The sequence below is a fragment of the Galeopterus variegatus genome, unplaced genomic scaffold (assembly GCF_000696425.1).
Source record: "Galeopterus variegatus unplaced genomic scaffold, G_variegatus-3.0.2 Scaffold5813, whole genome shotgun sequence".
NCBI classification, from domain to species: Eukaryota; Metazoa; Chordata; class Mammalia; order Dermoptera; family Cynocephalidae; genus Galeopterus; species Galeopterus variegatus.
The window spans coordinates 2284-20166 of NW_007731924.1; the positions used below are offsets into that span (position 1 = coordinate 2284).

The 17883-nt window shown below is 47.0% G+C and overlaps 1 protein-coding gene across 1 annotated transcript in view; it reads right to left on the reverse strand.

The window, feature by feature from the left end:
• Positions 1–8983: 8983 nt before the first annotated feature.
• Positions 8984–17883, reverse strand: part of LOC103605438 (multidrug resistance-associated protein 1-like) — a gene marked incomplete at its 3' end in the record, with an annotated part of 12861 nt that continues 3961 nt past the window's right edge. Inside the window, exons 2-4 of the mRNA XM_008590025.1 lie at positions 16766–16891; positions 10549–10686; positions 8984–9109 (exon numbers count right to left, since the gene is read on the reverse strand). Of these exons, the coding sequence (XP_008588247.1) occupies positions 8984–9109; positions 10549–10686; positions 16766–16891 (390 nt within the window). The remainder of the gene's footprint in view (positions 9110–10548; positions 10687–16765; positions 16892–17883) is intronic.

The window sequence follows — 17883 nt, forward strand, 5'->3', positions numbered from 1 at the left end:
CCACACTCACTCTTAGAGACCAGCTACTGTGCCGTGAGGAAGCACAGGGTACGTGAAGAGACCATGTGGAGGTGTCAACCCCAGGTGAGGTTCCAGCCAAGTGGCCAGAATGAGCCACCAGAAACGAGACTCAGGAAGCCTTTGAGCTGACTCGAGTCTTAGCCACATCTCACTCTGACCACAGGAAAGACAGTGAAAACCACCCAGCTGAGCCCTGTCAATGCCCAGGGCTGTGAAACATCATTACAAATACTCTTGTTCATGCAACTAAATTCAGTGGTTTGTTACAGAATAATAGATAACTGGAGTATATTCTGAAGGGGATCAGAATATGCCAATCCAAAATATGTCACTCTGGCATAAGGACTGTTTTGAGTTAAATGCAATTAAGCAGCAGCAAATGCAGAAAGAGCTCTTTGCCCTTCCTGTATTTGCCTAAAAGCAGGATATAAATTTCCCTTTGTGAAGGTCTTTCCCCTCCCCGCTTCCATACCAGGAGGAGAACCACCTTTATCACAGGCAGCACTAAGATGGGTCTGCACAAACAAAGCTTATAAAATAACCCTTACCTTCCATTAGTTTCCCCCATGCATTTACCTGCTTATAATCTACAACCTCTAGAAACACAAAACGTCTTTTTCTTGGTCTTGTCATTTCTCTACATGAATATCACTCTTTGTTAAAATGGTATACAAGCCCTTAGGCCTAACCACTTGCTTCCTTGAGGTTTTCACTTCTATTCTCTGAGGCCCCACATGCACATACATAATTAGCATTTTCTCCTGTTAATCTTTTATAGGTTTGATTCACAAGCCCTAGCCATAGACCCTAAGAGAGGAGAGGAAAAGGGTTTCCTCCCCTATAGTTCAAACCATATCTATTCTGTACACTGTAGCATCCCCAGCACCAAGCATGGTATACAACAGGTGCTTAATAAATGTCTGCTGAAGGGATAAAGAGACGCAGGATGGATGAAAGCCTAGAGTCTGCCCAACTTCAAATTGAGGCTCCTCCTCCATCACACCATGCTGCCCACATCATCAGATTTAGGTATGAGTTAGAGTCTAACAGCTCAACCTCTCTGAGCCTCTCTTTTTTTATACCTTAAAAAAGAATAACCCACCCCCCACCTCACCGCCAGCTTAAGACTATTGGGAGACTTAAACAAATGCTTCTCAAACTTTTCTATGCACACAAATTCCCTGGGGCTGTTACAAAAGCACAGGATCTGGTCTGGAGCAGGGCCTGAGATTCTGCACGTCTAATGTGCTCTTGCAGGTGGTCCCCACTTTGAGTAGCAGGGGTTTGAGGGAGATAAAAAGGTCTTAATACCACTGAATGGTACACTTAAAATGGTTAAGTGGCAAATTTTATGTTATATATATTTTACCACAATAAACAAATGCAAAACTTTAAAGAAGGGAGAAAAGCTCGTAACACTATGCCAGGCCCTCAGCAATCTCCATCTATGTCAGTTCCCTAATCTGACGTCCTGTGAGGCCCAGAACAGACCTCACCTTGAACGAGACATGTGTGCCAAGTGCCTCCCTGTACAACACAACAATAAATTACCATTAAAGGGCCACTACGTGCAGGGTCTGTTCTAGGCACTATGTTACAGGGGTGGACCCTGCCTTAGGGAGATAATAGCTGAACACAAAGCCATTCTTTAGCCAAGACCCTGCCCTGGAGTGGGTTATCAAGTTCACCAGGGCTGGCGTGAGGGTTAACTGAGACACACATATGAAGAGCTCAGCATAGTGCTGGTATGCAGCAGGGATCTAGTAAATTCCCTTTCCTTGCCTTCCATAAGGAGAAAGAACCCCTGAAAATGGAAAGGAGACAAAAAAGTAAGGTAAAAAAAAATCAGAGCTAAAGAAATGTTCTAGACCAAGGATAGGCAAACTTTTTCTATAAAAAGCCAGATGGTAAATATTTGGAGCAATATAGTCCCTATAGCAACTATGCAATTCTGCTGTTGTAACTTGACCCAGCCATAGACACTATGTAATAATGAATGGGTGTGGCCATGTTCCGATAAAACTTTACTTTAAAAAGAACAGGCAGATTTGGCCTATAGGCTGTTGTTTGCCAACCCCTAGTCTAGACCCCAGAAGGAAAGCACGAAGACAGGACAAAGTCAGCTCTGTGAGTCACCCCCAGGCACACGCACCCAGGAAAGAAGCGAAAGGATTTTTACCCAGATCCCCGAAGGAGATCAGACATCAGAAACTGCCTCCCCCATAAAGCATCCGGAACAGTCCACATCAAGAGGGCTTGTCCTCAGGCCCCCTGAGGAAGCCGAAAGGGTCAAGTGATTCCCACGACCTCTCCATGCTGGATGGTCAGCCCCACCCAGGCTCGGTTTACCCTCAGAGTAAACCAAGGTCTGCAGCCACTCAGGTGAGTGTGACTTGTTTGGTGCAATCCCCTGCTCCACAAAACAACCCAACATCTATAAATGTTTCCTGATGGGACACTCTGCTGCCACACACCCACACACACTGATAAACAAGACACACATCAGCTGCAGACAGATGGGCGCCGTCTCTGTGCCAGGCATGGGCCAGGGATCCAGTGGGGTGTCCCAGGCACAGCCACTCCCCTTGTGAATTTTACACACACTCAAACACACACATACACACAAACACACATACATAAGCACACCCACAGACAAACATGCACACTTTCATAAACATACGTGTACACAGCACATACATGTACACATACACCTGAACACACCCATGCAAATATAAATACACACGAACACACATACATTACACATATACATAGAGATACATATGAACACATACACAGACACAAACACTTTGCTAATTTCTACAATGCTGTTTCTCCTTGAGCAGGGAAATCCAAGAACAGGGCCTCTCAGAATACACACTGGGACATGTTTCTAAATCTCTTAACTAGGGTCAACATCGTCGTCCAGGCCAACGTCCAGCAAGACTCTTCATCACCTACGATGAGAGCCTCTGTCTTTGTCAAAGTTCACACCAAATGCAACAGAGCCAATGCAGCCAAAAACTGCTCCCTCTGCAATTCACCCATTAACAGCTGACTCACTACGAACAAAGCATCAAAAAAAAAAAATGTTCCAAAGGCTCCCCGTTGCACTCAGAATAAAAATCCAAACAGCTCATNCCCTCCCTCCCCCGGTGTTGTTCTTGGAGACCCCCCGCTGAGCTAGAGACCACTCCTAAAGCTCCCTCCCTCCCTCAGAGCTTCACTGTTCATCCTGCGGTCCTTGATTTATTTGCCCACCGCCCCCCTCCCATCTCTCATTGAGAGCATTGGTCAAGGTCTGTTCATTGCCAGCCCAGCTCCGCCCCCACACGACACTGAACTACTACATGACTGACAGCATGAAGGAGAAAGGGAGAAAAGATGGAGTTTATGATGCTTTAATCAACAGTCCAAGATCAGGCCTCTGGGGACAGGGGTGGAGACTGACCATGAAGGGGCACAAGGGAACGTTCTGGGGTCTCAGTAATGATCTCTCTCTCTCTCTCTCTCTCTATATATATATATATATATTTTTTTTTTTTTTTTTTAAAGATGACCGGAAAGGGGATCTTAACCCTTGCCTTGGTGTTGTCAGCACCACGCCCAGCCAGCAAGCAAACCGGCCATCCCTATATGGGATCCGAACCTTGGTGTTATCAGCACCACACTCTCCCGAGTGAGCCACGGGCCGGCCCAATGATCTATATCTTGACAGGGGCTTGAGTTACACATTTATCAAAACTCATCAAATGGCAACTTGAACACCAAGATCAAGGATTCAGATCCCTGCTCTGGACAACCACCAAAAAAATAAAAATGTAACTTGACATCAGGAATTTCACTATATGTAAATTGTACTTTAAGGGAAAAAGACAAAACAGAACCATTAACAGATACTGAACCCTAAGCTAATGATTTGCCTGTAAGTGTTTCGGTATAGGATACTAATATATCCCAAAGTAAAGTTTCAGATATCAAAAAAATTAGCCGGTTGGTTGGTTGGCTAGCTGGCTAGCTGCATAGACAGATATGTGATAAAGTTTAGCAAATTGTTAACTGCACCTCTAGGCACTGCAGTATGGCTGATCTCTGTATAATTCCTTCAACTTTCTGTAGGTTTGAAAATATTCATAGTAAGATGTTGGGAAAAAATATTTCCTATTATATGGATGGGACTAAAAATACCTCTTACTTCAAATGAGCTAAGCAGCTTTTACTCAGTATTCTAAACTAGTGCTTTTCCAACCACAAAACATCCGGGGATCTTGTTAAAATGAGATTTTGACCCAGTGGGTCTGGGATGGAGCCTGAGACCCAGCATTTCTTACACATTCCCAGCAGATGCTGAGCTACTGTCGCTGGTTCAAGGACTCCACTCTGAGTAATGAATATCTACTAAATGACCTCATTTGGCCTTGATCCCCCTATCTATGGGACCCCACTCCCCCCCCACCCTAAGCAATAGTCTCACTGCCACCAAGACAAAAGGACTGGGGGCTGGGGTCAGGCAGGGGCCCTGGGAAAGCCCTGGGATGTCTGGTCAGCCATGCCCAGGCTCCAGAGCCTAGTCAGGCTCAGGGCTGGGAGGACACATGGGAGAAGCCCCATCGAGAAACCAAGGCCAAGAACAGACATCTGAGTCATGGAGTGGGAGGAGGGCCAGCTGGGTAGGACGGCCAATGCAGTGACTCAGCACGAGGGAGACTGGGGGAGCCAGCCCTGCCGGCCCCCACCCAGGCCCTGCTTGACCCCAGATGCCTGGGGCTTGGCTGATCATCTAAGGACCCGGCAACATGTGATTGCCTGCTGCTGCCCTGAGGACGGGAGAGCAGCAGGGGCTGGATGCTCCCCATCTTCCAGGCTCCACTGTGATTCGAGCCCTGGGGGTGACAGAAGGACAAGCAAAGAGGGCACGTCACAGTTTCCTCCTCCCCAGATCACGGGCCTCAGATCTGGAGTGGGGGAGAGGGTGCAGCCACCATCAAGTCGAGCTGCAACCCATTTTCAAAAAGGAGAAACAAGTCCCCAAAAGAAAGGCAACTTACCCAAAGTCTCGAATCCAGTTGATTCTCTGGTAACCTGATTTCTACCCTTCCTTGCTTTCATCTCAACCACAGTTATGTGTTTATTTGTCTGCTGACCCAATTAATGGCTATCTCCAACCTGGACCACAAGCTTCCTGAGGGCACATGGCTGACTGTATTTAACAAAGACAGACAGAACATTCTCTGCCATGCCACATGCTCTTCTTACAAGACACAGCCATTCCCCCATCTGAGGTGGGGTCTCTATCCCCTCCCCATGCAGCCAGCAGACCTTCATGACTGCCTCAACCAACAGAGTATAGCAGCAGTGACACTATGTGACTTCCGAGACCAGGACATAAAAGATGATAGAGGTTCCACCTGACTCTTTCTCCTGCCACACTCACTCTTAGAGACCAGCTACTGTGCCGTGAGGAAGCACAGGGTACGTGAAGAGACCATGTGGAGGTGTCAACCCCAGGTGAGGTTCCAGCCAAGTGGCCAGAATGAGCCACCAGAAACGAGACTCAGGAAGCCTTTGAGCTGACTCGAGTCTTAGCCACATCTCACTCTGACCACAGGAAAGACAGTGAAAACCACCCAGCTGAGCCCTGTCAATGCCCAGGGCTGTGAAACATCATTACAAATACTCTTGTTCATGCAACTAAATTCAGTGGTTTGTTACAGAATAATAGATAACTGGAGTATATTCTGAAGGGGATCAGAATATGCCAATCCAAAATATGTCACTCTGGCATAAGGACTGTTTTGAGTTAAATGCAATTAAGCAGCAGCAAATGCAGAAAGAGCTCTTTGCCCTTCCTGTATTTGCCTAAAAGCAGGATATAAATTTCCCTTTGTGAAGGTCTTTCCCCTCCCCGCTTCCATACCAGGAGGAGAACCACCTTTATCACAGGCAGCACTAAGATGGGTCTGCACAAACAAAGCTTATAAAATAACCCTTACCTTCCATTAGTTTCCCCCATGCATTTACCTGCTTATAATCTACAACCTCTAGAAACACAAAACGTCTTTTTCTTGGTCTTGTCATTTCTCTACATGAATATCACTCTTTGTTAAAATGGTATACAAGCCCTTAGGCCTAACCGCTTGCTTCCTTGAGGTTTTCACTTCTATTCTCTGAGGCCCCACATGCACATACATAATTAGCATTTTCTCCTGTTAATCTTTTATAGGTTTGATTCACAAGCCCTAGCCATAGACCCTAAGAGAGGAGAGGAAAAGGGTTTCCTCCCCTATAGTTCAAACCATATCTATTCTGTACACTGTAGCATCCCCAGCACCAAGCATGGTATACAACAGGTGCTTAATAAATGTCTGCTGAAGGGATAAAGAGACGCAGGATGGATGAAAGCCTAGAGTCTGCCCAACTTCAAATTGAGGCTCCTCCTCCATCACACCATGCTGCCCACATCATCAGATTTAGGTATGAGTTAGAGTCTAACAGCTCAACCTCTCTGAGCCTCTCTTTTTTTATACCTTAAAAAAGAATAACCCACCCCCCACCTCACCGCCAGCTTAAGACTATTGGGAGACTTAAACAAATGCTTCTCAAACTTTTCTATGCACACAAATTCCCTGGGGCTGTTACAAAAGCACAGGATCTGGTCTGGAGCAGGGCCTGAGATTCTGCACGTCTAATGTGCTCTTGCAGGTGGTCCCCACTTTGAGTAGCAGGGGTTTGAGGGAGATAAAAAGGTCTTAATACCACTGAATGGTACACTTAAAATGGTTAAGTGGCAAATTTTATGTTATATATATTTTACCACAATAAACAAATGCAAAACTTTAAAGAAGGGAGAAAAGCTCGTAACACTATGCCAGGCCCTCAGCAATCTCCATCTATGTCAGTTCCCTAATCTGACGTCCTGTGAGGCCCAGAACAGACCTCACCTTGAACGAGACATGTGTGCCAAGTGCCTCCCTGTACAACACAACAATAAATTACCATTAAAGGGCCACTACGTGCAGGGTCTGTTCTAGGCACTATGTTACAGGGGTGGACCCTGCCTTAGGGAGATAATAGCTGAACACAAAGCCATTCTTTAGCCAAGACCCTGCCCTGGAGTGGGTTATCAAGTTCACCAGGGCTGGCGTGAGGGTTAACTGAGACACACATATGAAGAGCTCAGCATAGTGCTGGTATGCAGCAGGGATCTAGTAAATTCCCTTTCCTTGCCTTCCATAAGGAGAAAGAACCCCTGAAAATGGAAAGGAGACAAAAAAGTAAGGTAAAAAAAAATCAGAGCTAAAGAAATGTTCTAGACCAAGGATAGGCAAACTTTTTCTATAAAAAGCCAGATGGTAAATATTTGGAGCAATATAGTCCCTATAGCAACTATGCAATTCTGCTGTTGTAACTTGACCCAGCCATAGACACTATGTAATAATGAATGGGTGTGGCCATGTTCCGATAAAACTTTACTTTAAAAAGAACAGGCAGATTTGGCCTATAGGCTGTTGTTTGCCAACCCCTAGTCTAGACCCCAGAAGGAAAGCACGAAGACAGGACAAAGTCAGCTCTGTGAGTCACCCCCAGGCACACGCACCCAGGAAAGAAGCGCAGAGCCTAGGGGGCGTAATAACTTCGTATAGCATACATTATACGAAGTTATACGAGTCCAGCAAGACTCTTCATCACCTACGATGAGAGCCTCTGTCTTTGTCAAAGTTCACACCAAATGCAACAGAGCCAATGCAGCCAAAAACTGCTCCCTCTGCAATTCACCCATTAACAGCTGACTCACTACGAACAAAGCATCAAAAAAAAAAAATGTTCCAAAGGCTCCCCGTTGCACTCAGAATAAAAATCCAAACAGCTCATCCAGCCCACAAGGGGACTGTCACACCTCTCAGGCACCATCTCAGCCCTCTCCTGCCTCTCGCCACTGGAGCCATACTGGCCTTTCTTGCTGTTCCAAACTCCATGACTGCTCCCTCCGCCTGGAATGTTCTTCCTCCAGGTGTTCTCATCTCGCTCCCTTGCTCCTTTAGGTCTCTGCTCAAATGTGGCTTCCTGGGGGAGGCCTCCGCTGACCTCTCTTAGGACCCCCAGCCATCATACTTGACATTTAACACCCCAACAGATACGTGGTTCCTGGGCTCATGTTTGGCACCCACCATGACAGCGTTGGCCTCAAGTGGGCAAGAACTCTGTCATTCACTGCTACAGCCCCAGGCCCAGATCAAGGCCTGGGCATTTGGTATTTGTTAGAAAGAGGGGAGAAGAAAGAGGGGAGAAAAAAGAGAGGAAGGCAAGAAAGAAGAGAGGGAGGAAGAGAGAGAGGAGGAAAGAAAGTGAGGAAGGAGAAGAAAAAGAAGGGAGATAAATGATCATGTCCCCTTTCATTCTACCAGCAGGAAGAGTGACCATCTCCACCCAGTCCACTGATCACCTTCGACACTTAAGGAATTTCCCTGAAACCAACAGAACAGACCAAGGTTCTCAAACTCAAATCCTTCGGGGGTGCAATCGGGAGAGGTGGGGGCTGTGGTGAGCTCAGACCACACTCAGCTCTGGCCAACTGCTACCCTGTGGAACTGCAGCTCTAATCTGCCAGAACTTCTCATTTTTCTAGAAAACTTAGAATTTATGTGAAATTTCCTTATTTTTAAGTATTTGCTCCCATTTTCTAAAATCACCACACCAAGTGAGAAAATTAACAGGCCTGCAAGACACAGCAATTTATAAGCACAAAGCAGATTGTCCCTTGAAGCCTCACTAGCCATGACTAAGCCTTGGTTTCTCCATCTGGAAAGTGGGGAAGATGGTATTCCCTGTCTCTAAGCATTTGAGGAGGACAGAAAGAGATCCTGGATGGATGACCCTGGTTCAGAACCAGGACCCAATACACAATAGCTGGTACTGTGTAATATTTCTCTCTCACACACATGCGCGCATCTGTGGTCACACTTACGGGGTCATTGATGGTTTCAGAGAAGAGGGGCGAGCGGTCTGAGAAACAGGACAACACCAGCTGGAGCAGCACGAGAGAAAAGTAAACGTAGAATGTGACATCACGGAACAGGTCGATGTGGGTGTCCTAAACATGAGGGAAGGGAGGAGGAAGAAAAGATCACCTTCTGGAAGCAGGTTGTAGAGGCTGGGAGAGCAGCCCCAGCAGGCCCCCTTCCTCCACTGCAGGCCCAATGCCAGGCTTTCCCACCACAGAAGAAAGGTGGAGACATCAGGGGTGGTAACCTGCTCACCACTGCCTGGTAAGGGTGCCCGATGGAGTGGGAGGTGGCCCCCCAGGGCTGGGGAGTGAAACAGAGCTGTGCTCTGCTCATATAGGCTGTGGGACCTTGTCAACTCACTTAACCTCTCTGTGCCTCAGTTTCCCCACCTATAAACAGACCAGCGATTCTCAANAAAGGTGGAGACATCAGGGGTGGTAACCTGCTCACCACTGCCTGGTAAGGGTGCCCGATGGGGTGGGAGGTGGCCCCCCAGGGCTGGGGAGTGAAACAGAGCTGTGCTCTGCTCATATAGGCTGTGGGACCTTGTCAACTCACTTAACCTCTCTGTGCCTCAGTTTCCCCACCTATAAACAGACCAGCGATTCTCAACCAGTGGTGATTTTGCCTCCCAGGGAACATCTGGCAGTGTCTGGGGGCATTTTTTTGTCTGTCATAACTTGGGGGGAGGAGTGCTTCCAGCACTCAGTGGGTGGAGACCATCGATGCCCCTCAATATCCTACAAAGCACAGCACAGCCCCTCCACAACAAAAATCTCCAGCCCAAAATGTGAATTAGTGCTGAGGTTAAGAAATCACGTTAGAGCCACTGTGAGAAATTACTAAGATTATTCACAAAAAACACTTAGTCACCTGCATGACACCTCGAAAACAAACTCAGTCCACGTCAGCTGCCATCATATTAAAGAGTATCTATACCGTACACTATTGGTGCTCAATAAATGTTCAGTTTCTTTTCCTTCCTATGCCTCATGCCAGTCCTTGATTAGCTCAAAGATGGAAATAAATTAGATTCTAAAAGTGCACACTCTTCAAAATTCCTAGGAGCAGCACACAGCAGCCAATGTAAACAACTTCTCCAGCCAGAGTAGCAGCTAATGGCAAAAAGGTAACATAGGGACAAGTCCAGGGCCCCCTGGGGGAACAGCCACTCCGCAAACACCAGTCCCAGCTTGGCTCCTTCCCAGCCTGTGACATTTGGAGCCAGTGTGTCCTTCTGTTTACTGTTGACAGAAGCACTGCACCTGCCCACGGCTCCTGTCCTTGTAGGACCCACAGGGGCCCCTTGGAGCTACACAAATAGGGCCCTGGGGAAAGAAGTTTCTAGAACAAAAGCTGGAGCTGACTTGGTGAGGATTTGGTGCAGCTGAGAAGTCCCCAAGGAAGAAGCCGGGCCCATGTGGTACCCATCCCATGGTTCCCGTGGCAACGCACAGCCACACCAGGAACAAGCATCTCTTCCAAGGGGCACTGAAGAAGGATGCAGAGTGAGACCACCACTCACCTCTTTTAAGGCAGTCATGATTTTGGATCTCAGGATGGCAAGGGCACACAGGAGGGCTAAAAGCCAGAAAGTGAGCATGATCCCTGAGGATTGAACTCCTTTCCTTCTCTCAAGCTGAATTAAAAAGGTAGCAAGCAGCTGGAAGAGAAAAGTACATGATAACAAGAGTCATTAAGAGAAGGCGGCACCCCAAGGCCCCCAGGTACCCTAGAGTAAAGGCTGCCCTCGGCTCAGTGATTCAAGAACTGCCTAGGGAGAATCTGGCTCCTGTCCCAGCTATACCCCACCTCGCTGGGTACCCCTGGGCCAGTCACAGAACTTCTAGGAGACTCCACACCTCATCTGCAAAATGAAGATGATGATACAACCTACCTGGAGAGGTGTGGGAACTGAATGAGACCATGTATGGATCTGGGATAGGATGGAAAAGTTAGAGGGAAAGCTCACTTTAGAACAGATGGTGACCACCAAGCTGCCACAGGAAGCTCCCTGGGCTCTCCCAAGCCGAGGTGGTGGGGGGCCTTGGGCCTAGGCCACACCCCCGACACGTGCAACGAGCCCAGTGATGACCAAGCCTCAGGAAGAAGGGCCCCAGGTTCCCGAGCTGGGATGGTGGGGGGAAAGGGCTTTTGCCACACACCCCCTGCCATCTGCACCCAGCCCAGCAATGACCAAGCCACCACTGGAACCCCCCCCCAGTCTCCCCTGTGGGAATGAGGGGGGTGCCACAGGCCTCAATCCACCCCTCCTCCTTCCATCCTATTTCCTTCCCCTTTTCCCTCTCCCCCTCCCTCCCAAATGCTCCACGACAACATCCTAAAACATAAAAAATAATGTTAATAAAATTACAGTTTCTTAAGAAAAAAAGATAGAACAGAGATAGGCACACTTTTTCTTAAAGGATCACATAATAAATACTTTAGGCTCGTGGGCCACATAGCCCTTGTTGCAACTACTCAGCTCTGCCATTGCAGCATGAAAGCAATCAGATTCCTAAAACATAAAAAATAATGTTAATAAAATTACAGTTTCTTAAGAAAAAAAGATAGAACATACTTTTTCTTAAAGGATCACATAATAAATACTTTAGGCTCGTGGGCCACACAGCCCTTGTTGCAACTACTCAGCTCTGCCATTGCAGCATGAAAGCAATCAGAGAGAGTATGTCAATGGACGGATGTGCTGTGTGCCAATAGAACTTTATCAATAAAAACAAGCAGAGGGCCAGGTCCTGGATCATAGTTCACCAACCCTTGATTTAGAGCTCAAAGACCTGGGCTCAAATCCCAGCCCAAACAGTTACTAGTTATTTTACTATGAGTGACAGTAATAACTGCTGTCCTTCATTAAACGCCTGCTGTATTCACCAACACAAAGTACGTCACATGCACTAACTCAGTAACTCACTACCTAACCTGCGAGGGGGCCCATTAGTAGCCCCAGTTTGCAGATGAAGAAACTAAGGTTTGGAGAGAGAACACCATCTGCCCTCATCTGCCTATGGCCACACATCTCGTCTTCAAGGAACTTCATTAGGACGATGGTGGTGGAGGGATTTCATGTGGGATGTTTATTTCATTCCTGGTATCAGGGGTTATTATTTCCACTTGACATATGAATTAATAACTGGGGAGGAAAAATAAACAATAAAACTGCTTTTCCTTGAAAGAGGAAGATACCATAGCCACTCCCCAGAGGCAGAAAGCTATCCAGAGAAGATCCCAATGCCTGGTCACCAGCCAGTCTCTGAGGAGTGGCAGGCCACCCACGCCACCCTCCTCACTTCCCAGATGCTGGGGCCAGAAACACCTCTATCCTTGTTCATCCTCCTCACTCCCCACATCCAGTCCATCAGCAACTCTCGTTGGCTTGGCCTTCAAGGCCCAGCCTCAGTTTACCTGCTGCTTACTCTGGTCCCAGCCTCCATCTCCTCGAGCCAGGTGACCCCATCCGTGGACTCCCAGTTTCTACTTCTGTCCTGAAAACCCATTCTGCACTCAAGGCAACAGTCAGCTTTTAAATATACACAACTGGGATGAGCCACTCTTGCTAAAACCTTTCCCATGTGGGCCAGGGGTTTTAACTTGGCATCCAAGGATGGGCTGTGGGCAGAATCCAGGGGTCCGTGAACTTGGAAGGGAAAAAATGACAACTTCACATTCCCTGATGAGCAAACACTAATCTGAATTGAAAGCAACATGCCACAATGGTATCAACAGTACTATGTCACCATTAGAAATCTCAGATATTTTCATATCCCATTGGAGTAGCCAAAGATGTCTCCAGTTATTATGTATGGTCACTGCTGTTTGGAAATTAAGGACCCCTCAACTCCCACTGCCAGATTTGAAATGCATCCATAGAGAAGTACATGTCTCCTCACTTGAATTTGGTTTTTGCTATTTTGATAACTGTATTTAAATATAATCAGTTTCCCTGCCCAGATGTCCTACAACTGAGGAACAGACAAAACAAGATGAGCTGAAGCCATGCAATCAAACACTACTCAGCAATTAACAAAAATAAAAGATCTTTTGATACACACAACAACGTGGCTGAACCTGCATGCTGAGAAGCCAGACTGTGAGGTTCATTCACATGACATTCTGGAGAAGGCAACACGATAAGGACAGAGGACACACCAGCAGTGCCAGGTCTGAGGGCAAAGGGAGGTGTGGACTACTGACTCCGAATGGGCGCATGAGGCAACTTTTGGGGGTGATGGAACTGTTCATTTTATATCTCAGCGGTGGAGGTGGTAGTTACACAGCAATATGTGTTTATCAAAACCCATTAACTTGCCCATGAAAAAAAGTGAATCTTACTGTATGTAAATTAAACCTCAAATACAAATATAAATGTGTATTGCAAAAACCTTCATAGGTATATGCATACAGGTGATTGGTTTCCTTCATAATCCTATCTATGTTACGTTTGCAAGAACATTACTCTGACAAGGAGACCAGACCGGCAAAGAAGAAAGGGGTCCCTGGCACGAAAAAGGTTGAGACCCCAGCTTCAGGAGTGAAAAAACAAAATCCACTTGCCCTGACGCTTGAGGTTCTGCAGGGTCAGCCTCTACCCTCCATACAGCCGCCATTCCTGCCTCTTCTCCTCGCCGTCTCTGTTCCAGCCACAAAGGACAACTCAATTTCTCCTTGTGACCCCAGGACCTTTACACATGCTATTCTCCCCACTGGATGGCCCTCTACCCTCAGCATCTTACGCTTTTTAATCTTCTGCTCATCCTTCGGGCCTCGGCTCCATCGTCCTTCCCTCAGGGACGGCTCCCTACTCCCCAGACCAAACCAGGTTCCCCTAACTTCACCCACACAGCACTTTGCACACATGTAAACACTTTGTGCCTTTTTGGGGAATCGTTCATTTAACGTCTGTTTGCACAGTTAGACTACACTCTTTTATCTCCAACTCCTGGCACACAGTAGGGATAAAAAAAGAAATTGCTAACTGCCTCCCATCACATATGCCTAGTGCCTGCATATTCAGTTCTGGGAGGGGGAGGATTATAGGAAGAATGTTCTGCAGCACTGGTAGCAGAGCTGTGCCACCATTCTGTCATGGAGCTAGCAGGTGGGGAGAGAGGCTGAGGGTCCCGCAGGCCAGCTCAGAGCCTAGGGGGTCAAAGGCCCACCAACCCTCAGCCCATCACACCTGTGTCCCCAGTGCAATAGACCCAGGCATGAAAGAATAATCAAAAGACCAGGAACAGAGATGGTTAATGGAAGAAGAGCTATTCCAGTCAAAACTAGTCCACTGTTATACCCCGTGTCCCCAGTGCAATAGACCCAGGCATGAAAGAATAATCAAAAGACCAGGAACAGAGATGGCTAATGGAAGAAGAGCTATTCCAGTCAAAACTAGTCCACTGTTATACCCGCCTGCTACAATGTGGAGCCCAAGACCTTCAGGCCAACACAGCAAAGCCCAGTAATGACCCGCTTCCTCAGCACGTTTATGGAGGACTTACTGCATGCCAGGCATGGGGCCAGGCTCTGAGGACATGGAAGGTAGCAAAACCAGCAGGGGAACCAGGTGTTAAGAGCCCCCACAAACAAATGGGCTGGGTTGGAATCTAGCCTACCACCTCGCTGTGTGACCTTGGGCCGGTTCCTTCACCTCTCTGTACCTCCATCTGCTTAACTATAACACAGGGACAGTGAGCAAACATATATATATATATATATATATGAGTTAATACGTAAAGGGACCAGGACAGTGCCTGGCACAAAGCAAACACTGTCCTTCACAATCTGGCTGCACCTCACCATTCCTGACCCTTCACTCTGTCCCATCCAATGTCCACCTCATGAACTTCCACGCTGTGTTCTTACTTCACCGAATGGCTCGCCCTCCTTCCCCTCAACTCCCTTTCAGCCTCCAATCCTTCCTTGGACAAACTGTCCTCCCCATCAGAATGTCCTGCCTCCAACTTGCTCCTTCCTCATTCTATAATGCTCCAGGGCTATGTTCTCCAAGAACCTTCCAGATGCCTCAGAGGATCCAGGCATGTGATACATACATGGAAAGAGCCCTAAATTCAGAACTAATCACTGTACCTCCATCTGCTTAACTATAACACAGGGACAGTGAGCAAACATATATATATATATATATGTTTATATATGAGTTTATATGTTTATATATATATGAGTTAATACGTAAAGGGACCAGGACAGTGCCTGGCACAAAGCAAACACTGTCCTTCACAATCTGGGTGCACCTCACCATTCCTGACCCTTCACTCTGTCCCATCCAATGTCCACCTCATGAACTTCCACACTGTGTTCTTACTTCACCGAATGGCTCGCCCTCCTTCCCCTCAACTCCCTTTCAGCCTCCAATCCTTCCTTGGACAAACTGTCCTCCCCATCAGAATGTCCTGCCTCCAACTTGCTCCTTCCTCATTCTATAATGCTCCAGGGCTATGCTCTCCAAGAACCTTCCAGACGCCTCAGAGGATCCAGGCATGTGGTACATACATGGAAAGAGACCTAAATTCAGAACTAATCACTCGGGCCGACTCACTGGCTGAGCGAGGTGCGGGCGCAACACCGAGGGTTGCGATCCCGTTGCCGGTCACAAAAAAAAGACAAAAAGGAAAAAAAAAGAACTAATCACTCAATGGTCGTGGCTTAAAGGCTGCAGAATGCAGGGGGTAAAAGCATGACCTCTGGTGTTCTACCCCTTGCCTGGCTACTTATTAGCTGTGTGACCTTGAGTGGCTCACTTAATCTCCCTGTGCCTTAGTTTCCTCAACTGTAAAATGGAGACAAAGTAGTACCTATCTCACAGGATTATTCTGAGAATTAGATGAATTTCAAGACATGTAAAACACCAAGAACACTGCCAAGCATAGAGTAAGAACTCAACACATGTCAGCTGTAATTAATTAAGTAGATTCCCTGTCTAAATTGTGGACCCCTCTGGGGCAGGGCAGTTTCCCATTCAGTTTGGTATCCCACCCCCTACACCACAGCCTGAAAACTCAAGAAGCCATTAGGTCCCAGGCAGTTCATATAAATGACTGAGGTAGCTAGTACGAGAACAGAGTATGGCAAGCACATGAAAGATAGCATCTGCCATTCAGCCTCAGAGGCAGGGAGGGCAACAAGGCNTATCTCACAGGATTATTCTGAGAATTAGATGAATTTCAAGACATGTAAAACACCAAGAACATTGCCAAGCATAGAGTAAGCACTCAACACATGTCAGCTGTAATTAATTAAGTAGATTCCCTGTCTAAATTGTGGACCCCTCTGGGGCAGGGCAGTTTCCCATTCAGCTTGGTATCCCACCCCCTACACCACAGCCTGAAAACTCAAGAAGCCATTAGGTCCCAGGCAGTTCATATAAATGACTGAGGTAGCTAGTACAAGAACAGAGTACGGCAAGCACATGAAAGATAGCATCTGCCATTCAGCCTCAGAGGCAGGGAGGGCAACAAGGCATGGTGGGGACTGTGGCAAACTGGACAGCACATGCCCCATCTAAAAGCTGCAGCTATATCCCACCTCCAGCTGATCACTGCCCTAAAAGACAATGAAGTCCAGTATTGCCTGGTCTGAGTTTTTCAAGAGAAGCCAGATTTCTAGATTTTTACAGTGAGATCTTCTCAAATGCCAGCTACTATTTTTTTTTTTTTTGTCTCCACAGTGCCTGGAACAGGGCCAAGGGTTCATAGCCAACTCCTACTTACCATGGTGATGCCCAAGAGGGTTGGGCTGACCAGAAATATTGGGGCCAGGAACACACCCTGACTTCTTTCCCAGAAAGAGTAGAAGAGTTCTGCCCAGCAGATGATCCACAGCAAAAATCCCAAGGCCTGGAAGAGAAGCATATACATATCTTATAAAGGACAGCATTAAACTTCCCCAAGCACCCTCACAAAAAGCTCAGACTCGGGGGAACCAGCCAACCCCCAATCAGCCATGGTCCTCAGGTATAGCACATATCTGGAATCTGGACAAGTCCTAGGTAGGGAGAGGCACCATTGGGCCATCACATGTGGATCTGTAACCAGCTTGTTATCTACCCCTCAGCCCTCCAAAGAGCTCTGTCTGGCCACTACTCTCCCCAGCATCTGAAAACTCAAGAGCTCAGCCTGCAGCTTATCTTTACCTGCAACCTCAGCATACTGCACAAGGCCCCTAAGTAACCATTCATTTGACAACATTCATTCAACCAACACTTACTGAGGGCTTAATATGGATCACATACTTTTTCAAGGTGCTGGGGTTACAACAGTGAACGAAACAGACAAGAGTCTCTGCCTTCATGGAACTGACATTCTTGTGGAAGGAAATTGGCAAGAGACAAACTAAAAATGACATAATATCATGCCAGAGAGTAGTAAATGTCATGTGGAAAAATAAAACAGGAAGACAGAGAGAATGAGCGGGGAAGGACTCTCTGACCAGGTAACACCTGAGTAGGGAGCAGAAAGAAGTGAATACCTGGAGGAAAGAACACCCCAACAGAGGGTATGAGAAGTGAAAAGGCCCTGAGGTGAAAACGCATTCAGAGAGTTTATCCCTGCCCAGGAATGAGCGAGATGAAGCTGGGCCACTGGACGACTTCCCTATTGTATTCCAGCAGTGAAAAGCTACCAGAGGGTTTTTGAGCAAAGCAAGGACAAAATCTGATTTATACTTAAAAAGAAGATATAGTTCTCCAAGAAAAGTACAAAGAACTCCCAGAGGCATAAGAGAAAGACATTAAATCTAGTTAAGGATAAGGAAGTAGATGACATTTTCTAAAAAGATTTTTTTAGAGCAGTTTTAGGTTCACAGAAAAATTAAGAGGAAGGTACAGACA